The 23,891-nt window shown below is 45.6% G+C and overlaps 1 protein-coding gene across 13 annotated transcripts in view; it reads right to left on the bottom strand.

Annotated features, from left to right (window-relative positions):
• Nucleotides 1-23,891, bottom strand: part of LOC144721414 (complement C3-like) — a 366,684-nt gene that overhangs the window by 72,881 nt on the left and 269,912 nt on the right. For all 13 annotated transcript variants that reach the window (XM_078599020.1, XM_078599027.1, XM_078599021.1 and 10 more), the window contains 4 exons: nucleotides 11,873-12,059; nucleotides 10,463-10,644; nucleotides 7,951-8,109; nucleotides 7,388-7,447 (listed from right to left, as the gene is read on the bottom strand). In XM_078599020.1, coding sequence (XP_078455146.1) covers nucleotides 7,388-7,447; nucleotides 7,951-8,109; nucleotides 10,463-10,644; nucleotides 11,873-12,059 — 588 coding nt within the window. The remainder of the gene's footprint in view (nucleotides 1-7,387; nucleotides 7,448-7,950; nucleotides 8,110-10,462; nucleotides 10,645-11,872; nucleotides 12,060-23,891) is intronic.

Genomic DNA, 23,891 nt, shown 5'->3' with positions numbered 1-23,891 from the left:
AGGTTCCAACACACTATGCACTGCTGTAATCATATCAGGTCCAACCACACTCAGAATGCACTGCTGTAATCATAGCAGGTACCACCACAGTATGCACTGCTGTAATGCAAACAGATGCCACAAAGTCGTTATGCATTGCTGTAGTGAAAGCAGTAGCCACCACAGTCGGTATGCACTGCTGTAGTGATAGCAGGTACCACCACAGTCGGGATGCAATGCTGTGGTGAAAGCAGTAGCCACCACAGTCGGTATGCACTGCTGTAGTGATAGCAGGTACCACCACAGTCGGTATGCACTGATGTAGTGAAAGCAGTAGCCACCACAGTCGGTATGCACTGCTGTAGTGATAGCAGGTACCACCACAGTCGGGATGCAATGCTGTGGTGAAAGCAGGTACCACCACAGTCGGTTCGGTATGCACTGCTGTAGTGAAAGCAGGTACCACCACAGTCAGTATGCAATGCTGTGGTGATAGCAGATACCACCACAGTCGGTATGCACTGCTGTAGTGATTGCAGGTACCACCACAGTCGGTATGCACTGCTATGGTGATAGCAGGTACCACCACAGTCGGTATGCGCTGCCGTAGTGATGGCAGGTCACACCCCAGTCAGTATGCACTGCTGTAGTGAAAGCAGGTTCAACCAAAGTCAGTATGCGCTGCTGTAGTGATAGCAGGATACCACCACAGTCAGTATGCACTGCTGTAGTGAAAGCAGTTACCACCACAGTATGCAATGCTGTAGTGAAAGCAGTAGCCACCACAGTCGGTATGCACTGCTGCAGTGAAAGCAGGTACCAGCAAAGTCGGTATGCACTGCTGTAGTTAAAGCAGGTATCACCAGAGTCGGTATGCACTGCTGTAGTGATAGCAGGGACCACCACAAACGGTATGCACTGCTGTAGTGATAGTAGATACTGCTATCGAGTTGGTAGATACTATACAGTCAGTAGATACTACTACAGTCAGTAGCTACTAGAGTCAGTAGATACTAGTATAGAGTGAGTAGATTCTGCTATATAGTTAGTAGTTACTACTATAGTCAGTGGATACTACTATAGAGTCAGCAGATACTACTATACTGTTAGTCGTTACTACTATAGAGTCGTTAGATACTACTGTAGGGCCAGTAAATACTACTACGGTCAGTCGTTACTGCTACAGTCAGTAAATACTACTGAACAGTCAGTAGCTACTACTGGCTCAGTAGGTACTACTGTACAGTCAGTATATACAACTACAGAGTCAATAGATACTACTTACTCTGTTGTTTGTAGGGTGTGTAGGTATATATACCTACGTGTGGGTAAAGATATTTTTGGAGGAGGGGTGGGGTCGACAATTTTCGGAAACCTTTTCGATCAACTATTTACCGCCCACTTTATTTATCTTCGTGGACTTGTGCAATCCTCTTATAATTTTGTTGGTGGAGAAATGGACAAACGGCCCACCAGGCTTTCACAATACCTTAGTATCTGTGTATGTATATGTGAGACTTTTAAGAGAAGTTTTGAAATATATTTTTTTGCCAGAGCAACGCCGGGTACTTCCCGCTAGTAACATATGTAATTAAGTATGTTTCACTGGTTTCACTGGTGATTACAACCAACATAATCAGGTGATGACTATATAAGTGACTCTTTATTCCTATTTTCAGTCTTAAATAGGGGAAGGTGATGCCATCACTCTGCACCTACAAGTAAGGACCCAGGGGGGGTTAAATCTATATATCTTGCCTTTAAACGTCATTTTTTGTCTGTCTCTCTATCTGTCCACACCTATCTTTGTAACACTTTTAACTGACAAACTGTGGGGTTTACGTTTCGACAAAGTACACAGATACAACACACTAAGCTCTTGGACGAAAACGAGCTATTTGTTTTTCTCCTATGTCAATTGTAAACTAATTAAATCACACGTAACAATGTACGCTGATCGTTGCGCCAAAGCACGCATCTGCGCATGCGTGATGAGCTTGCTGAACGGCGACGGGAGGGAGGTTCTCATTCGCGTAAAAAAGTCCAAAAAGAAAAAAAAAGCATAGCTACTGCTGCACCACACCCCGAGGTAAATCCTGAACAGTGTGATGTCCTCTTCTCCCCCCTCCACCCCAATGTGTGCAGTTACTACTATATAGTCAGTGATACTACTATAGAGTCAGTCGGTATATACTATAGAGTCAGTCGGGAAATACTACTATAGTCAGTTGGTAGATTCTACCGTAGAGTCGGTAGATGTTACTATAGAGTCAGTAAATATTACTATAGAGTCGGTAGATACTACAGTAGAGTTGGTAGATTCTACCGTAGAGTCGGTAGATGTTACTATAGAGTCAGTAAATATTACTATAGAGTCAGTAAATATTACTATAGAGTCGGTAGATAATACAGTAGAGTTGGTAGATACTACCGTAGAGTCGAAAGATACTACTACTGTAGAGTTGGTAGATACTACTGCAGAGTCAGGAGCTACCACTGCAGTCAGTAGATACTACAATAGTAGTTACTACTATAGTCAGAACATACTACAATAGTAGTTACTACTATAGTCAGTACATACTACTACAGTCAGATACTATTAGAGTAAGTAGTTACTATAGTCAGTGAATACTACTATACAGTCAGTAGATACTACTATAGTCAGTAGATGCTATAGTCAGTAGATATTACTGTAAAGTCAGTAGATACAACTACAGAGTAAGCAGATACTACTATAGCCAGTAATTACTATTACAGCCAGTAAATACTATAGTGAGTGGATACTATTATAGAGTCCGTAGATACCACTGTAGAGCCATACACTATAGAATAAGTAGATACCACTACAGTGAGGGAAAAAAGTATTTGATCCCCTGCTGATTTTGTACATTTGCCCACTGACAAAAAATGATCAGTCTATAATTTTAATGGTAGGTTTATTTGAACAGTGAGAGACAGAATAACAACAACAAAATCCATAAATACACGTCAAAAATGTTATAAATTGATTTTCATTTTAATGAGGGAAATAAGTATTTGACCCCCTCTCAATCAGAAAGATTTCTGGCTCCCAGGTGTCTTTTATACAGGTAACGAGCTGAGATTAGAAGCACTCCCTTTAAGAGTGTGCTCCTAATCTCAGCTCGTTACCTGTATAAAAGACACCTGTTCACAGAAGAAATCAATCAGATTCCAAACTCTCCACCATGGCCAAGACCAAAGAGCTCTCCAAGGATGTCAGGGACAATATTTTAGACCTACACAAGGCTGGAATGGGCTACAAGACCATCGCCAAGCAGCTTGGTGAGAAGGTGACAACAGTTGGTGCGATTATTCGCAAATGGAAGAAACACAAAAGAACTGTCAATCTCCCTCGGCCTGGGGCTCCATGCAAGATCTCACCTCGTGGAGTTGCAATGATCATGATAACGGTGAGGAATCAGCCCAGAACTACACGGGAGGATATTGTCAATGATCTCAAGGCAGCTGGAACCATAGTCACCAAGAAACCAGTTGGTAACACACTACGCCGTGAAGGACTGAAATCCTGCAGCGCCCGCAAGGTCCCCCTGCTCAAGAAAGCACATATACATGCCCGTCTGAAGTTTGCCAATGAACATCTGAATGATTCAGAGGACAACTGGGTGAAAGTGTTGTGGTCAGATGAGACCAAAATAGAGCTCTTTGGCATCAACTCAACTCGCCGTGTTTGGAGGAGGAATGCTGCCTATGACCCCAAGAACACCATCCCCACCGTCAAACATGGAGGTGGAAACATGCTTTGGGGGTGTTTTTCTGTTAAGGGGACAGGACAACTTCACTGCATCAAAGGGACGATGGACGGGGCCATGTACCGTCAAATCTTGGATGAGAACCTCCTTCCCTCAGCCAGGGCATTGAAAATGGATCGTGGATGGGTATTCCAGCATGACAATGACCCAAAACACACGGCCAAGGCTACAAAGGAGTGGCTCAAGAAGAAGCACATTAAGGTCCTGGAGTGGCCTAGCCAGTCTCCAGACCTTAATCCCATAGAAAATCTTTGGAGGGAGCTGAAGGTTCGAGTTGCCAAACGTCAGCCTCGAAACCTGAATGACTTGGAGAAGATCTGCAAAGAGGAGTGGGACAAAATCCCTCCTGAGATGTGTGCAAACCTGGTGGCCAACTACAAGAAACGTCTGACCTCTGTGATTGCCAACAAGGGTTTTGCCACCAAGTACTAAGTCATGTTTTGCAGAGGGGTCAAATACTTATTTCCCTAATTAAAATGCTAATCAATTTATAATATTTTTGACATGCGTTTTTCTGGATTTTTTTGTTGTTATTCTGTCTCTCACTTAAAATAAACCTACCATTAAAATTATAGACTGATCATTTCATTGTCAGTGGGCAAACGTACAAAATCAGCAGGGGATCAAATACTTTTTTTCCCTCACTGTATAGTCACTAGATACTACTGTAGAGTCACTAGATACTACTGACTATTGTATGTAGGGTGTGTAGGTATATATACCTACAAAAAAATTGGCTGCGGGGGGTCAAAATATTTTTCGAGGGAGGAGGGTCGACAACTTTTTGAATCCTTTTACATCAACTATTTACTCCCCACTTTCTATAACTTTTGATTCAGGACTTCTAAAAGGTTCTTATAATATTGTTGATGGACAAATGGACAAATGGAACGCTGGCTTTCATAATAGCTTAGTATTTGTGTATGTATTTTATGTTTTTTTAAGAGAAGATACGTTTGGAAATATATTTTTCCCCCGGGCAAAGCCGGGTACTTCCTGTCTATATATTTGCTTGCTTGGATGCAGTCACACAGTTTTGAAGATAGAGATCTGAAACCTTAGCTGTCTTATCCAGGATTTTTACATTCAGGTCTTAGGCTAGATTAGGGCCCCCAACCAGATAAAAAAAAAGTAAAATATAGTGCTGTGAGAGCACATTGCAGTGCACAATGGCGGTAGTGGCCCAGAGCTGAGATGGGTTGGAATAGACGACTGGTGCCAGTGTTGTAGGGGTGACATTTTTGTGGCCGTATTGTGTTTATAGAAGAAACCAATTTGGGGGGGGGGTCTGTTAATTATTTGCACGTGTATCATGATATTTAATGGAATACTTGTTTTATGGGTATAGGTTTGCGACAATAAAAATTAAGGCATCATTTTTGCAATAACCACAACACAAGTAGTCAAAAAAGCAAACGAAAAGAAGCAACTCTGATAATGATAATAATATGCACTGTCCTTGAAGTTGATTGGTCCACACCCGAGACGGCTTTCTTTAGAGCCTAGTCCCCATTGGTGTTGGACCAGATGACACCAGAAGGCGTACAACTCAAACACAGTGCAATATCAGAGTATTGAGAGCTCGGGGTAAGCATTTACACTATGAGATCTCTTTTACCAGTGGCAAAATATAGTAGTAGGTTTTTACCCTTTTAAACTGGTACAAAACTGACACCTTTATTCAAGGCATCATGTTTGCAATAACCACAACACAAGTAGTCAAAAAAGCAAACAAAAAGAAGCAACTCTGATAATGATAATAATATGCACTGTCCTTGAAGTTGATTGGTCCACACTCAAGGACAGTGCATATTATTATCATTATCAGAGTTGCTTCTTTTTGTTTGCTTTTTTGACTCGACTAGGATTTACATATTCCCGGAGTCCTATCTGCAGATTGGATGGCCCCTCACACATCCACCGACTACTCACCGTTTTATTTTTAATGTGTGGAAGCGAACACAACCCCCCAATTGATGTTCAGTTACAAGCCGTGCCCAACAGGGCTAAATCTAAAATTTCTGACTCCGTGCGCTTCACCCTTCAAAAGCTTTCCAAAGCGTGGGAAGCTTCCAGGGTAAATTACAATTTGCACCAATTGGCCAATGAGCGGTTGAGGGGTTCCCGTGTTTCTGCATATGATTGGGCGCCTGGGGACAGAGCCTGGTTGCACTGTCCACAGGTACCGGTGGGTACGTCGCCCAAATTTTTCAAACCTTGGAGAGGGCCGGTTTATGTGAGTCGGGTCGTTTGACCACAGTATGTCCAGATCCGCTTAAGGCAGCGGAGTTGGTTTGTACATCCCTCGTGCAAGTTCGTTCCATTTCCACACAGGTGCCGAATGTTAGATGTGTCTGGCGAGCCGGGGTCTGTGCCCGCTGAGGTTGGCCCTCAGCGGAGTTGTGTGATCCCGTCCTCAGGTGCCGCGCACCTGACATCCCCAGCGCAGCCGCCAGGGCCATCTCCACTGCATTCAGGAGAGGAAAACCCGTCGACCCGGCCTACTGCTTTTCGTGAGTAGCCGGGGTCGACGGGACATTTGCATATTCCCACTGGAACCTCCAGGGAGAGCGAGTCCACCGCTCCGGAAGAGTTCTCATGCCGGACATTCGGCTTGTGTGTTTTTCCAGTTAGTGATGACCAGCCTGTGCTGATGATAATTATGCAAGATTTTTTTATTCGGCCACGCAATGATCTCGCCAAATTTGTTATGAAACCCTCCACTACCCGGCATCGCCAAGGAACTAATTTGTCAAATGTGCAAGCGCTTAAGGCCCCAATTATTGTTTTAGACCAGTAAGTTGAACTATTCTCAAAAGCAAATTTGCAATTACACACTTCCTTGACATTACATTACGTCATATTTGGCACAAGATCCAGGAAGTTAAAATAAAATACATTCCAACTTCCTCACCCAAAAATCCAATATGAATCTTAATATTTGCTGTGAAAATCCACATGCTAAAGTGCATCTGTTTGCTTTTATTAACTTTATGATGAGGCTTAAACGCATTGAATACTGGTGCATAAATATGTACAGTAAATATGCAGTAAAAAAATACTTTACATTTATTCTTCCGCAGCAGCATTATTGTGCAAAGTACTTTTTTTTGCATACTATATAGTAATATCACGACCAAAACTGCAAATGATCGAGCCGCAGGGGCCTAAATGGGGTAACTACTCAATATATTTGACAACAATTTGCAATGGAAAAACCCGTAATCAGCAAGGTATTGTATCCATTCAATTGTAGCAGTTTTTGACATGTTTAATCTCCCTCCTCAGACCTTTCAGCATCTCACACAATTTTTAGCCGATGAATGAGGATTTTTAGGAGAAGATTTATTTTTTGTGGGTGTGTGCATTGAGATAGGTATCAGTGTGCACTTTCTTTCCTATTTGTTTAAGTGACATTTTATTAATTGGCTTTGGAGGGTTTACGGAAAACATTAACTTCCGCGATCTAACCCAAAGGTCAATTATGAATCATATTGGTCACGATAGCTTACATGTTAAATTATCACAGACTTGCTGCAGTCAGTCAAATTGTACATGCATGCGAAGACAAATATAACATGAGTGGAAATTGGTTAGCAGTTATGAGCAAGTCTTACCGAAAGGGTAAACGTGCCTCTCCCCAAAGCCTTTACAGTTATGTTTCCTCCAGGCGGAATCTGTACACAAACGGTTGAATATCTAGGTTATTCAATCATAGTCATCAGCCCCTCTTGTGTGTAAAGGGTGCAGGAAGGCTAATTTAAAATAATTGGCCAATTTTTATGAATATAATAGATTTAAATTGCATTTGTTGTAAGCGCCATTCTTATAGTGCAAAGATATCACAATGATTGTGTCACATTTTGCAGTAGTTTCACAGTAGAGGTGATGTTTCTGTGTGTAATCCCAGTTGAGTCATTTTCAGGTAATTTTTCAGTAATGAGATGTTTGGCCAATACCTGGAACATTGTAAGGTTTTGTGCTTCGTTTTAGCTGTGGGAGGAAATCGGAGAAACTGGAAGAACCAATACAGAACAGGGGGAGAACATACAACCTGCACATTCCAGGCACCCAAGTCGGAATATAATCCAGGCACTTCTTGCTGTGGCAGGAATTGATACCACTGCACTATCCTACTTCCAAATTTTCAAAGAAGAAAATGCTGCACTTTTGCACCTACCTTGTGAGGTTGTTGCACAAACCGAGTGTCGTCACTAATTTTCATTTTCTTCTCAAAATTGTTTTTTGGGGATGTTATTTCCAGTTGCACATCAATCAGTTCTTGACTGGAAGAATCCATCTTGTATTGAGCCATTGCTTGGAGGGCCAAAATGGTGTCCTACAGGACACAGCACATGACTTAGTAATTAAGTTGTGTGCAAAAGTACGATGTCATTAACAGGTAGATTAATGACTATGATTTGTTTTTGATAGAGCCCACTCCTTTATGCCCAGGCATCTCAGTGCTTGCCACACAATAAGAGACTTGTATCACATTCCTAAATATTTGATTTGTCACCCCCATTGGCAGCTGCCCCTGTGTGGCACAGGTAACCCAGCATCTGGCCTGCAATTGAGCATTAGTCTTCCAGTCGGGAGCAATGTCGCTAAGTGTAATATAATTGAGCAACTGCCCAATTGGATCCTAAAGCCGGACTAAAATTGGCTCGTATTTCAATTAATGTTGGAGGAGGGGGGGGAATGTTAATGTCCACTGTAAAGCAGACGTCACGTTATAATGGTTAATGACTAAGGGTTGCTTGCCGGAATCAACCACACACATACCTCTGCCACAAACGGTGAACACGCTACCACTAGGCCATGTCACCGCCCCAATAATTAACAGTTGTGCAAAATCCCTAAGCCAGTTAGATAAATACTTCGAGTACATAATGTAGAATTATTCATTATAAAATCACTGCCTTTAATAAAAAAAAAGATAATGTAGCTCAATTCAGTACTATGACCGATATTGTTCATATACATTTTTTGCAGAGGCCGCAATTATCTGGCCCAAATGTATGTTATGATCCTCCACTATCTGATATAGCCAATCAAATTAGAGGTCAGGTGGTTTTCAAGCATTTAACTGCCTAATTATTGTTTCAGCTCACCAGTAAGGTGAAAAATTCTCGCATTTTTACTGTATGTACCAGGTGGTGGGTTTCAACGGCACATTTTGCCAGCTGATTCTGCAGCCTAGCCCAAAAAGCAACTGTGAATCAAAATAGATAATACGTCAGCACTTCAGACAAGTATGTTGAGAAAACGTAAATGACAAATTCGTTATTTTATTGTGCTTGCGCATCTCTGCTAACATAGTCTTTTAACCCTTATATGCGTGGCATTATACAAAACATAAGTGTTGGGGACTACCACCACTGTTACTGTATGCGAACACAGCATGTGTAAACAAGCTCCTTGGAGACATCAACTTTTGCAGAATTAGAGCTTTATTTCTAACTGAACGTGTTTAAAGTTCCGAGTGTAACAACCGCCACTCGTGATTACTACGGCTATTTTCAGCCGAAGGTTTTTACCAAGTTGATAGTCGAACATATAGCCCTGATGGTTTCCACTTAGCTGATCTCGAACAGTCGGCCCAGATGTCATCCACCTCTGGTCATTGATTAGTTCATTTTTTATCTCTCTCCCCACCCTTAATTAGCTACCACCTGTCCGTCTATTGCTACAGTGCCTTCCTCTCCGGATGTTAGACATCCGGCCACCTGTGTTTACAACGTGTTGTATTTTATCAATAAATAATCATTCAAATGTATTTGTAAGGTGCCTTCCACTAATGTCTCAAGGTGCCCTGTGTAGTTCCCTACATCTGTAATTGAGGGTTCAAAGCTGGTAGCAGCTGCTCTTACTGATGACGATATTGATGTGCGCTGTTTGCAGTAACTAATGCCGACAATCGTGGTTAGAGTAACAATCATCATTCCCCTCAGGAGCATTCTCATCATGATTTCATCATTAGAGTGAGAACTTGTGGGACATTACATTTGCAATCATCAGCTCCAACATCAGCAACATTCACATCTTCAACAAAATAATTAGACTTAGGTTAGGCCAGGTAATGATGTGGTCAGGTTTGTATTTGAAGACCCTTCACCAGCCAACAACGACCAAACAATTTAAGCGGTTAATGCACCAATTATCATGTAAATTGTTGAAAAGCAATTTTCAAAGTCAAATGTATGTAGCAATTGGATGTGCGAAGTCAAGGATCTTCAGGTGCTCGCGAAGCCATACTAATTGACACGTTACACGTTTGTACGTGGATCATTTCAATGGTGGGCTATGTCAGTTGGTGGAGAGTCTTACAACATAAATTTGGCCAGATCATACGGTTGTCTAACCCATAAATTATTAATTGTACGTCGGAAAATATCCCTGCTGTGTACCAATACCCAAAATGCCAACTGATTAGAGATTAATGGTTTAGTTTGTAAATCTCGAGTACGTTAGTTATGGAAAGATACACAGTACATGAAATGGGATTGGGTATCAATCAGTTGATTACATTTTATCGAAATGACATAAATAAAGTAGGAGGGCATAAATCTGGGTATTACTCTATGTATGTTTATTGTATAATGCAGCGTTCGTGACAAATGTGGCGAGTTTCTGTAAAATGGATAAGTCTGTCGCTGGAAGTACCAGTTTATTTATTATGAATCGCACACCTGTGTGGAATGGAAGCCACCTCCGTAGTTTCGCTGCTCGACGAGCCAGTCAACAACTCGTCGAGCGCTCTCATAGTCCTTCTTGCGCAGATACGTCAGTAGCCCATACGCAGTGGCCTCCACCGAGATAGCAGATTTCTTTAGTCCGCGACTTGCTCCATCTGCCTTCCAATAACGTTGGCCTGAAACATGGGGTACAGATATATCCACAAATAAGTGCCTCGTCACTGTTATGGTGTGTTGCAGAGATCGGCAACTGATTTTTGAAATGGAAATAAAAGCAATAAATCAAGGTATGGGTTTTTAGACGTAAAAAATTCAATCTAGTAATTCGAACGCATTATTTCATATTTAATAATTAGCTCATACATGTGTAGTGGCGTAACGCGCTGGGTTTGCAAACAGCGAGGGCATTTGAGGGCGAGCAGGTGCAAGCGTCAGGACATGGAGTAGCCGCCAGAAAGGCGCCAGCAATTAGGGGGAGAAGCAATGATTAATTGGGTGCATTTGGGGACAGGCAGGTGCCAGCGTGGGAACACGGGGTAGACGCCGGAGAGGTGGGAGATGGAGATGATAAGAGAGAAAGAACACGTGCAACTGAGGACACTTAATGAGGAGGGGGGTATAATGGTGTGTGCGGAGCAACACGCAACAGTTTGTTGGAGCTGAAGGAACGAAGAGGACAAGAGTCGGGGAGAAGAAGCCTGGGACCTCGCCCTCCACACCTTATCCTCCACACCTCATTCTCCCCAGCGGTGCTGGCTGATCCCCCACTGGGGGCAAGGACGAGGTGGAGGTGTGAGAGAAGAGTGACAGGCTAGCGGAGTATTAAGCAACAGGCTAGCGAGTATTAAGTGACAGGCTAGCGAGTATTAAGTGACAGGCTAGCGAGTATTAAGTGACAGGCTAGCGGGGTATAGAGTGACAGGATAGCAGAGTATAGAGAGAGGGAGTTCGGAGCAAGGGTACGTTGTGTTGGTATGCGGAGCATCCATATGGGATGCGAAGTAATAAAGTGACACAGGAGAATAGTTAAGTGTCCGTGTGAATACACCACTTCACGTGTATTGTAAGAATGGAGCAGATGATACACGGCTATCACAGTTCGCAGTAGTTCATTTTGGAGGTGATTTTTTTCTACGTGTAATTTTTTTAATTTTGCGAATTTTCACTGATGCTGGCACAATGGCACTTGTTTTGAATGACATCAAGTGATTTGTAACGTCCACTATGTGGCAGACAGCACGTATTTGCTCCGTGAATGCAACCCCAATAACAACCAGAGCGGCCTGCTGGATTCAAGCCATAAACCTTTGAAAACAAGCGGAAAACACACTAGACCTGGGTTATGTCACCGCACCAACTATACAAGCAAAATACATTTATACTATAGCAAATAATAGCACCCACCGTTTGGCTCAAAAGTGACTCTGCTCTCCAGTTTCTTCCAGCTGCTACGCGCTGCTTCAGACTCTGGGTCTTGCAGAGCCAAAGCATATGCTGCGATGGCCATCGTGTATACACTCTGGAGGCCAGACACTTTACTCGCCAGGAATTGTACCGCTCTGTTCATGCTCTGCTGGTAGTTCTGAGCATCCTGGTACAAAAAAACATGTTACACAAATATTCTCTGTACAATATTGCATCAATTATCAGCCATGATTCATTCACTGGTGGATGAATGCTTCCAAGTCTCCATTTACCACCCATGATCCTTTAATGCAAGACTTCATCCAGCACCTGCACACAAACTGCTTTCATCGCTCCATCTCTTGGTGGATATCCTTTCAAATGCATTCATTCTGTCGATGCCACTCAGTTATTCTTGGCCATCATCCATTATACCTTCTTGTAAAGATGTCCGGCCCTAGCCCACTCTTAATAGTTTGGATGATGTAATTAACCTGTATGCCTTCTCAAATCTACAGATTACACTTCCCAGATGTGTGTAATTCCAAACATGGATATCATTATTTTTTGTACTTTCAGTTTCATACTCTTAGTTCTTTCGGTAAAGTCACGTAGGTAAAAAATGAAATAAAAATAAAATAATAAAATCACGACGTTTCGGAGGCAACACAAATCTCCGTCATCAGGTGGGACCGTCACAGCCAGATTTGCTGCGACGGTCCCACCTGATGACGGAGACTTGTGTTGCCTCCGAAACGTCGTGATTTTATTATTTTATTTTTATTAATTTTAATTTAATTTTTTACCTACGTGACTTTACCAAAAGAACTAAGAGTATGAATCCTTGCAGTCACGAAAGCTTCGAATCTAGAATTACTTTCAGTTTGTTCTGTATTTTTCATTACAGACTGCATATATATGCAGATAGTGCGTGACAGTGGGTTTTCCAAATTGACGTTGCTAAAAAAAAAGTTCAGTGTCAGGCAGAGCATGGGGTGTCGGACTTTACCTTTTAAGGGGAATCACACAAAGGGCAAGGCAGTAAAAAGGGTCACTTTTTTTATTCAGCCAGGTTTAAGGAGGTGGTGTAGAAGTGGTCACTGCCACATCCAAGAGGTGGCACAATGCCTTGCCTACACTATTACACACACACACACACCTACCTAAACCCTGCGAAATCCCGTTAAAGCACTTGTGCTTTGTGCAGATAGGTAGATTCACCTCAGGCCTAGTCCCCATCCAAACCCATCATGCACACCCACTAGCAGGCAATATTTTTGCTGTACTATATGCCCAGGCACAGGAAGACGAGCACCTAGAGGTTTAGGTCCTTCAAGTTCTGGTCAGGGTCACACGTGCAAAACAGTGGCATGCTCAGGAACACCCTCCAGCCAGGCATTGACTGCAGCAGACCCCCTTTCATCTACTGTAACAGCACATGTGCACCACACAGCAGCACTAGCAGTTTGAAGGAGATGGGGTTGGGCCATGAATAGGCACCCAATTTCATACTCTTCTCATTTCTCAGATCCCTGGCCCGTCTCTCCCACCAACACTCCTCCAGTTTTGGCCTGCCACCCTCATCCACTAGTAAAACAAATTTATAGGCCTTATAACTTCGCCCTAACAAGCCTCACCACGTCCTACTTTAGAAAAGCAACCCTAACCCTTGTTGTGGTGTCGTTGCTGCCTCCTTGATACTACATTAGCTGGCGAACGATGCTGGCGCAATGCCCTTCCTAAACTTATTTTCTTCTCCCGCGCTTGCTCCGTTCACAGCCCGGTTTATATGCTGCTCTACACAATACGTGCCACACCTGGATCTGCTCAGGAACTTGCTGGGCCGTTTAAATTAGTCACCACCTGATGGGAATCTGCTCCCCCACCCCAATTAATTCACCAACACAATGTGCATCCAGTTAATCGGGAACACAGTGGTATCTCCTTATTACTGTGTAATTTAATAAATAAAATGCTGTGGAATGGATGATGAAAAAAATACATTATTCTATTACGTAATGTTATATTCCTGAATGTTCCACTTCCCATTCCAGCCCACGAGTTTCAATCTTTACAAAACGTTACTTTCTTCAGTACTGTATATAGTCCCCGAGTCGCTAATTAGTGGGAGCTGCTACGGAAGTGTCATTGTAAACACCAGACGTCCAATTGAGAGGTCGAGTCGACAATCCACCACAGCAGTTTAAAAAAATGGGACAAGTTACTCAAATCTCCCTGTCGCCACTTTCTACACAGGAGCGCAGATGGATACCCCATCGGCAGGTTGCAAATAGTGAGGTAACGCGGGAATATGCCCACCTCTTTCAAGACATCTGATTATCAGTTGCAGAGCAGGCTCTTGCAGGTCTGCACCTTTAACTTTAACCTAATTTATATTAGAGGTGTTTGGGTTAGATCGCGTAAATATATAAATGTGTCGTTAAAATCGGCCACCACCCGACACATCCAACTAGTAAGGGTTGTCAGCAGTTCGCCTGCTGTATTTTTTTACCTGAAGACGATTGCTTGTGTTGCGATCGAAACGTGATTTTTTTTCTATATACCTGACTTTACTGAAAGACCCAACGAGAATGAATTACTGCAGTCACGAAAGCTTTAAGTCAATATTTAACTGCCTCTACGGGGAGGGTTTCCACAACTATTAGATATTTTAACAGACTTCGAGACAAGAAGGCTCATCTGATCGAGTCGCTCACTTTTCTGAAGAGCTGCCGTGACACCAAGGTAGTAGCGATCGCCTTTACACTCACTTCTGCTGCTGTCACTTCTTCTAATGCTAAACGGATCTTGTTCGCCCTGATTACAGAGAGAATAAGATTGCTCTGTAGTTCTCTCGCTATATTTATCCTGCCTCAGCAGTTCGCCTGCTGTATTTTTTCATCTGAAGACGATCGCTTGTGTTGCGATCGAAACGCAATTTTTTTTATTATTCTATCTACGTGACTTCATTGAAAGACTCAGAGTAGAACATGCCAATTCGTCACTAGTACAGCACACTGGTGTGTTGGAGAGCCACATTTATATATTCACGCGATCTAACCCAAAAACCTCTTATGGATATTGGTCGCGAAAGCCTACGTGTTAAATTTAACCTATCTTCTTGGTTCTTTCGGTAAAGTCACGTAGAATTGAAATAATAAAAATAAAACAATAAAATAATTCTCACGACGTTTCGGCCACAACGCAAGTACCCGTCCTGAGGTGGAGAACAGGTCTGTCGAGGAGACAGTCTGAATGACAAGCCCCAGGCTTGGAGCGACTATTTAAGCTGGGATGGAGGGGCGAAGAGCGCCTTGACAAAATAATTTGCACATCAAGAGGAATTTAGCATATTTATGGGAAATGCAGATATGCGATTAGTACTACTTGTGAAATGCGTAGGAGGTTTGGCGAGGGGTTTAAAGTCATTATGCCCGTGCATTATGCAGGATTAGCAGCATCAAAGGGAGGGGATAGGGGTAGCATTAATAAAGGGAAGGAGTGTTAATAGTATTTAGCTGCAGTAACTAAACCACCACGTAAACAACTAAAGTTTAAACTACATAGTATCATCAGTATACTAAATATACTCTCCAATAACCTGAGCTACTAACAGTAACTAATACATTACAATTCTGTCGCAAAAAAAAAATATATAATATGCTTCCAGCTAAACTTTTTTCTCTTACATCACACGGGTCTACCCCGTACTATATACTGCCATAGACAAACCCAACATTAAATTATATACTGTATTACTATACACCCCCCTATACCTTCGACTATACATTGTAATATTACACTATGTATTATTCTACCCACCCTACTGTATACTACACTGCTGTATATTCACTATACAATTACGATACTATATATTACCTTATACATTGTATTAAACATTACAATTTTATACTATTTATTATTATACAATTTGCTATACACTATACCATTGACTGTCGCGTGAAAGATACTAAGAGGAAGCAACGAAATATGTCAATGGGAGAGTGGTAGTAGGAGACTTGCAGCGGAGCAAACAATCCATTCCCTGCGGAGAATACAAGATATATAGTCAATGCCAGTGAGTGGACTGTGGTCTGAAAGTCACCGTAAACGTGAACACGATCAGTTAAGATCCGAAATGGTTTATTACATCCTTCCAATGATTGCTGAGCCAGAATCCATCTTCTCGGTTGAAATATGATATATATTTATTTACGACGTAGAATTGTAATGTATTACTTACTGTTAGTAGCTCAGGTTATTGGAGAGTATATTTAGTATACTGATGATACTATGTAGTTTATACTATAGTTTTTTTACGTGGTGGTTTAGTTACTGCAGCTACATACTATTAACATTCCTTCCCTTTATTAATGCTACCCCTATCCCCTCCCTTTGATGCTGCTAATCCTGCATAATGCACGGGCATAATATGACTTTGAAACCCCCCGCCCACCTCGTACGCATTTCACAAGTAGTGACTAATCACATATCTGCATTTCCCATAAATATGCTAAATTCCTCTTGATATGCAAATTCTTTTGTCAAGGCTCTCTTCTCCCTCCAATCCAGCTTAAATATACGCTCCAAGCCTGGGGTGTTTCATTCAGATGCTGTCTTCCCGACAGACCTGTTCTTCACCTGAGGACGGCTGCTTGCGTTGTGGCCGAAACGTCGTGAGAATTATTTTATTATGTTTTATTTTTATTATTTTATTATTTCCCTTCTACGTGACTTTACGGATGAGTCCATTTATGCTCGGGAACGGAGGAGGGGGGAGAGAAGGAGAATGGAATGCGATCTGAAAGTCACCGTAAGCATAAACACAATCAATTAAGACCCGAAATGGTTCATCACATCCTTCCAATGATTGCGGTAGGACCAACACCTCAGCCGTGGCAGACCACTTATACAGTGAGGGAAAAAAGTATTTGATCCCCTGCTGATTTTGTACGTTTGCCCACTGACAAAGAAATGATCAGTCTATAATTTTAATGGTATGTTTATTTGAACAGTGAGAGACAGAATAACAACAACAAAATCCAGAAAAACGCATGTCAAAAATGTTATAAATTGATTTGCATTTTAATGAGGGAAATAAGTATTTGACCCCTCTGCAAAACATGACAGTATTTGGTGGCAAACCCCTTGTTGGCAATCACAGAGGTCAGACGTTTCTTGTAATTGGCCAACAGGTTTGCACACATCTCAGGAGGGATATTGTCCCACTCCTCTTTGCAGATCTTCTCCAAGTCATTAAGGTTTCGAGGCTGACGCTTGGCAACTCTAACCTTCAGCTCCCTCCACAAATTTTCTGTGGGATTAAGGTCTGGAGACTGGCTAGGCCACTCCAGGACCTTAATGTGCTTCTTCTTGAGCCACTCCTTTGTTGCCTTGGCCGTGTGTTTTGGGTCATTGTCATGCTGGAATACCCATCCACGACCCATTTTCAATGCCCTGGCTGAGGGAAGGAGGTTCTCACCCAATATTTAACGGTACATGGCCCCGTCCATCGTCCCTTTCATGCGGTGAAGTTGTCCTGTCCCCTTAGCAGAAAAACACTCCCAAAGCATGTTTCCACCTCCATATTTGACGGTGGGGATGGTGTTCTAGGGGTCATAGGCAGCATTCCTCCTCCTCCAAACACGGCGAGTTGAGTTGATGCCAAAGAGCTCCATTTTGGTCTCATCTGACCACAACACTTTCACCCAGTTGTCCTTTGAATCATTCAGATGTTCATTGGCAAACTTCAGACGGGCATGTATATGTGCTTTCTTGAGCAGGGGGACCTTGCGGGCGCTGCAGGATTTCAGTCCTTCACGGCGTAGTGTGTTACCAACTGGTTTCTTGGTGACTATGGTCCCAGCTGCCTTGAGATCATTGACAAGATCCTCCCGTGTAGTTCTGGGCTGATTCCTCACCGTTATCATGATCATTGCAACTCCACGAGGTGAGATCTTGCATGGAGCCCCAGGCCGAGGGAGATTGACAGATCTTTTGTGTTTCTTCCATTTGCGAATAATCGCACCAACTGTTGTCACCTTCTCACCAAGCTGCTTGGCGATGGTCTTGTAGCCCATTCCAGCCTTGTGTAGGACTACAATCTTGTCCCTGACATCCTTGGAGAGCTCTTTGGTCTTGGCTATGGTGGAGAGTTTGGGATCTGATTGATTTATTGCTTCTGTGGACAGGTGTCTTTTATAGAGGTAACAAGCTGAGATTAGGAGCACTCCCTTTAAGAGTGTGCTCCTAATCTCAGCTCGTTACTTGTATAAAGGATACCTGGGAGCCAGAAATATTTCTGATTGAGAGGGGGTCAAATACTTATTTCCCTCATTAAAATGCAAATCAATTTACAACATTTTTGGCATGCGTTTTTCTGGATTTTGTTGTTGTTATTCTGTCTCTCACTGTTCAAATAAACCTACCATTAAAATTAGTGGGCAAACGTACAAAATCAGCAGGGGATCAAATACTTTTTTCCCTCACTGTAATTCAGTGGGCTCACATGACATTGACTTTTTCAAGACAGAGGTTCTCTGAAAGCCATCTGGCTACCATGAGAGATTCGTTCATGAGGCTATCCACATATACAAACACAGCGACAATTTCAACCAAGAAGATGGATTCTGGCTTAGCAATCATTGGAAGGATGTGATAAACCATTTCAGGTCTTAATTGATTGTGTTCACGCTTTCGGTGACTTTCAGGCTGCATTCCATTCTCCTTGTCTCCTCCCTCCTCCGTTCCGAGTGTAATAAGAGCCATGTAGGGCTCACGTGGGGATTGGCTTGCCGGTCCCGCTTTGTAGCCAATAAGGGGTGAGTCAGGGAGCATGGCCTCGGCGTGATCACGGCATGTTAGCAGGGGTGATTGGCCTGGCCGATCGGGGCCTCAGCTAATGGGAAGCCGGATCAGAGGCGTGGTCCCGGGATTGACGGGGAACCATCTGGAACGGTCAACGCTGACTATGGAGGATTGGCTTAGGGGTACCACGTGACCCAGGAATTAAGAGCAGAGACAGAGGAGTCGGGAGCAGACCTGGGAACGAAAAGAACAGGGGTCATGCGCGTACGGGGCTCCGGGTGCCACATGCACGGTGGGGACTTAGCTGGGAGTCTGCCCGCTTTCCGTTGTCTGTCAGCAACGGGGAGTGTGTGTGTGTAACTGTGGAAGTTGGAAAATAAAAGGACTGATTCCGGAAGCCGTCTCGAGAAGGTTTATTACATTGGTGTCAGAAGTTCTTCTGCGACCATTTGGACGATCGTCAAGATGTCCAAGCACCTCAGAAAGAAGAACCCGCCCGAGCCTCCATCGGAGGAAGAGGCCGAGACGGACGAAGATGATCTGTTGGGGGCTACAGCTCCTCTGCCGCCGGCTGCTACTGCTCTCCTCGACGCCTCTCAGCGTCGACTGGGAGAAGATACGACCACCTCAGGGACGAAGGACGGATGGCGGCTGATGGCGGAGCAGATCGAGTCGTTACGCGCCATTCTGCTGAGTCTGGTGACCGCGGTGGCGTCCTCACCAACCATGGGTCGCCAGATAGCGGATCAGCTTGACGCCGCGGATAGAGGTCCTATACACGAATCGGCGTCCGCCATTGCTCCTGCCACGTGGGAAGAGGCCGACGTTTTGGGCGGGGCGGCAGCACCGGAGCCGTTGGGCGCCATTTTGGGCGCGCCTGCCGCCACGCGGCCGCCGGACGCCATTTTGCCTGCGACGGGTGGAGCGCGGGATCCGAAGTCGGAGACGCCCGCGGCGCACGCCTGCCACCGCGGACATCGCCTTCCACAGATTAAAGAATTTATCGCCGGGGCGATTGGAGTGCTTTTACGTGGCACTTCGAGTCGGCCTTTAGATCCGTGCATTGGACGGAGGCGGAGGCGCTGGGAGCGCTACCTACACTGCTTGATGATGTTTCTCTGGGGGTCTTCCGCTCCATCCCTGTGTCCAAGAAGAAGACGCTGCGAGATGCGTTCGCAGAGATGGCGGAATTTTACGACCCGCCGACGTCAGCCACGAGAAAATTTATGTCGCGTCGCCGAGGATCGGAGGAGTCGCCTTTGGCTTATCGGGGGGCATTGATGGCGCTGGCCATGGCTGCTCATCCCGACGCGATGGCCGATCATTTGGATCCTCTCATCCTTTCCCGTATGCTGGAGCTGTCTCAGGAGCTCAACATTTCGCTACCGGTATGCGGCCACGAACCGCTTACATCGCGATGGGTGGCGCGCTGCCTGGACGCTGAGTTCAACATCAAGCGCTGGGACCAGATGGCGGCGTGGACGGGGAAACCCGAAATCGACGGGCCGCCCTTGGGGTGGTCTCCACGACGGGTTGTCCACTGCTCCGACGACTCCGGCGACGACGACGTGCTGGCTGCTGCTGTTCCGCACAGGATTCCGGGACGGCGGCTGCGCGACCAGCGTGGTGACTACGCACGCCGTCCACGTGCGAGGGCCGGGTCATCCGACCGCCGGCCGACAACGGCCACGTGTTTCAAGTGCGGCCGACGAGGCCATTTCACCCGCGACTGCCGCTGCCGACCTCTGCTGTCGCCTCTTCCGCCGAGGGGACCTCCATCTCCTCCACCTGGCGCGGAGCTGCAACAACCTCGGGCGAGTCAGCACAAATGGGACACCCGGCAGGTCGTGTCACATCATTCATCCACTCACACTCATTCTTACACTCCTAATGATAATTTTCCTTCTGCATCATTTCCACGCTCTGCTACACAGTGGAAGAAATTGGCTCGTAGGGTTGTGGCTGCGGCGTCGGGCTCATCGACGGTACGGGGTACCATCGAGGGCGTCGACGTTCGTATTTTGGTGGACACTGGCGCATCTGCCACCATCATTTCGGATGTTATCTTTCATCTGTTGTCCATTCCCACGTCGCAGATACGCCGGGTTAATGATACGTGTGTAGCCGCAAATGGGGGTAGCATGGGTATCTGCGGTCAGGTCGATGTGAGTATCGTTATCGGGAATATTACCGCTGCAGGACCCGTGTTGATCTCTCGCTCGCTAGCTGTCCCATGCTTGCTTGGTACTGATTTCTTGCGCTGGATGCCGCTGAAAATACGGGTCGACCAGGATTGTTTGGAAATGCCGGGGGGTCGTAGGATGTCGTTCCTGCCTTCCCTGCTGGCCAGTGCGCCTCCAGGTAATGCAGTTACTGCCGTGGTCGCTGCTACGGTTGAGGTCCCGTCGGGCGCGCAAATGCTCATTCCGCTGCGTTACCGAAAACCCCTTCAAGTTAAAAAGGGTGCGAGGGGTGTGCTATTATCCCCGTCAAATTCGGTAGCTAAGTCTTTTTCCTTGGCGGCGGCACAAACGATCGTGCGGCCAGGTCAGGCACCTTTCATACAGGTGTTGAATGGGGGGCCTGACCGCGTTGTTGTTCCAGAGGGATCGGTGTTGGCTCACGCCACTACCGATTTCGCCTCTTTTGACGAAAAGCCGCGCGCCCGGATGCCCTCTGGTGGGCCTCCACGCGATCGTTCGCAGGAACGCTGGATCGCAGATTTGTGTGGGGAAAATTCTTCCTTGTCAAACGAGCAAATAAATGCTCTGCATTCATTATTGCTGCGGTACGCTGATGTTTTCAGCAAAAATGACTTAGACCTCGGTCGCACGTCACTTTTGTCACACCATATTGACACCGGTGTGACACCTCCCATCTGTATGCACCCGCATCGCATGAGCCCAGCGGAAAGAGAACATGTGCGCGGCGCAGTAGACGAATTGTTGGCGGCGGATATTATTTCGCCGTCCAACAGCCCTTGGGGCGTGCCCGTCGTTCTGGTTAAGAAAAAAGATGGTGGGACAAGATTTTGCGTTGATTTCCGCCGGTTAAACAAAATTTTGGTGGCGGACGCGTACCCTTTACCGAGGATGGATGACTCATTGGATGCTTTATCGGGTGCTAAATTCTTTTCCACCCTCGATCTGTCCTCGGGCTTTTGGCAGCTTCCCCTCAATGACGAGTCAAAAGCCAAGATGGCATTCCGCACGCCGCAAGGTCTCTTTGAATTTAATCGGTTGCCTATGGGCTTGAATGCGGCTCCGGCGACGTTTCAACGGCTCATGGAATTGGTTTTGGCTGGATTACAGTGGGAAACGTGCCTCATATATTTGGACGATATCATCGTTTTTAGCCGCACATTCGAGGAACACCTCCAACGCCTAGAGACGGTTTTCCAAAGAATGCGGGCGGCAGACCTTAAGTTTAAACCTAGAAAATGTCACCTTTTGCAACACTCCGTCCGTTACTTGGGTCATATCGTCAGTTCGGATGGCGTGTCCACTGACCCTCTGAAAACCAAATGTGTCCGAGAGTGGCCCACACCCACTTCCGTGGGTGATGTTCGGCGGTTTATTGGATTCGCTTCCTATTATCGCCGCTTCGTTAAGAACTTTGCGACGTTGGCGAAACCATTACATGTTCTAACGGGCAAAAATCAAAGGTTTAAATGGGGACCAGAGGAAGAAAGTTATTTTCGATCGCTTCTGGATCACCTCGCCACGGCGCCTACGCTCGATTACCCGGATTTTTCACAGCCGTTCATCCTTGACACAGATGCTAGTGATATCGGCATCGGGGCCGTTTTGTCGCAACGTAAGGACGGGGTTGAGCGAGTGGTGGCGTACGGCAGCAGGGTTCTGTCCCCTGCGGAAACGCGATATTGCGTGACGAGGCGGGAACTTTTGGCGATTGTGCATTTTGTTCGACTGTACCGGCCGTACCTGTATGGAAGGAAATTCCTCGTTCGCACTGATCATGCGGCTTTGCAATACTCCTTGAAGTTGGACCAACCGTCAGGCCAATTGGCTCGGTGGTTGGAATCGTTGCAGGAATTTTCCTTCCATATTACGTACCGTTAGGGGGCCCGTCACGCGAACGCTGACGCGCTCTCAAGGCTGCCACCCGTTCCTCCGTGCACTTGCCTGACGGGCACGCACCGCTGCGCGGCGCCGCTCACCTCGCCCTGCCCAGTTATGGGGGCGATAGCAAAGGAGGACGACCAGAAGGTGTCGGTGGACACCGATGATACCCTACGGCTGCCGCACTCGGTCTGGTTATGCGAGCAGGAGGCTGATACCTCGCTGGCTCCGCTGCGGAAATTGATAGGGAAACAAAAAGCTCAATTGGCGGGATGGAAGTGGCGGATGTTCCGAGGCAAGTCGGGACTATTAATGTGCACCGACGGGTTGCCTGACCGACCACGTTTGGTCGTGCCTACTTCCCTTCGCTACGACCTGCTTCGCGCTCTGCACGCTGATAAGTTGATGCACCTCGGCGTGCAGAAGACTTTGGCCGCGATGCAAAAATATTTTTCTGGCCCGGCATGACGGCAGACGTCAATGACTTTGTCCGCTCATGCCATGATTGTGCGAAGAGGAAACTGCCTCGGAACCAGTATGTACCGCCATTACGTTCCATTGAGGTGTACCGCATCAACGAATTAGTTGCTCTGGACATTCTGGGCCTGTTCCCCCCGTCGGCTAGGGGCAATAAATACCTTCTGGTCGGGGTGGAATATTTTTCTCGATGGCCGATGGCCTGGCCTCTGCCCGACCAGACGGCTGCGTCCATCACCGACGCTTTCTTGAACGGGTATGTCATGGATAAGGGGGCACCTGAGAGGCTGCTCACAGATCAAGGGCGGAACTTCTCCTCCAAATTGCTCAAGGAGGTTTGCGAAGCGCTGGGCACGAAGAAGATCCGCACTTCCCCATACCATCCGCAAACGGATGGTATGGTGGAACGATTCAACCGTACCCTCTCGGCTATGCTTTGTCACACGGTGAGTGAAAAGCAAACTGATTGGGACTTGCACATACCGGGCGTCTTAGCGGCATACCGCATGGTTCCACAGGCGTCCACGGGATACTCGCCGTTTTTTTTATGTATGGCCGTGAGAACGTCCCACCCATTGATGTGCAACTGGGTACGACGAGTAAACAACCGTCCCGCTCCTTGCCTGATCACGTGCGGGACTCGCTTGAACGAG

This window comes from Lampetra planeri, chromosome 11 (assembly GCF_965212315.1).
Source record: "Lampetra planeri chromosome 11, kcLamPlan1.2.h2, whole genome shotgun sequence".
NCBI lineage: Eukaryota > Metazoa > Chordata > Hyperoartia > Petromyzontiformes > Petromyzontidae > Lampetra > Lampetra planeri.
The sequence above is the reverse complement of the archived record's forward strand: the minus strand, read 5'-3'. Positions and strand labels throughout refer to the sequence as shown.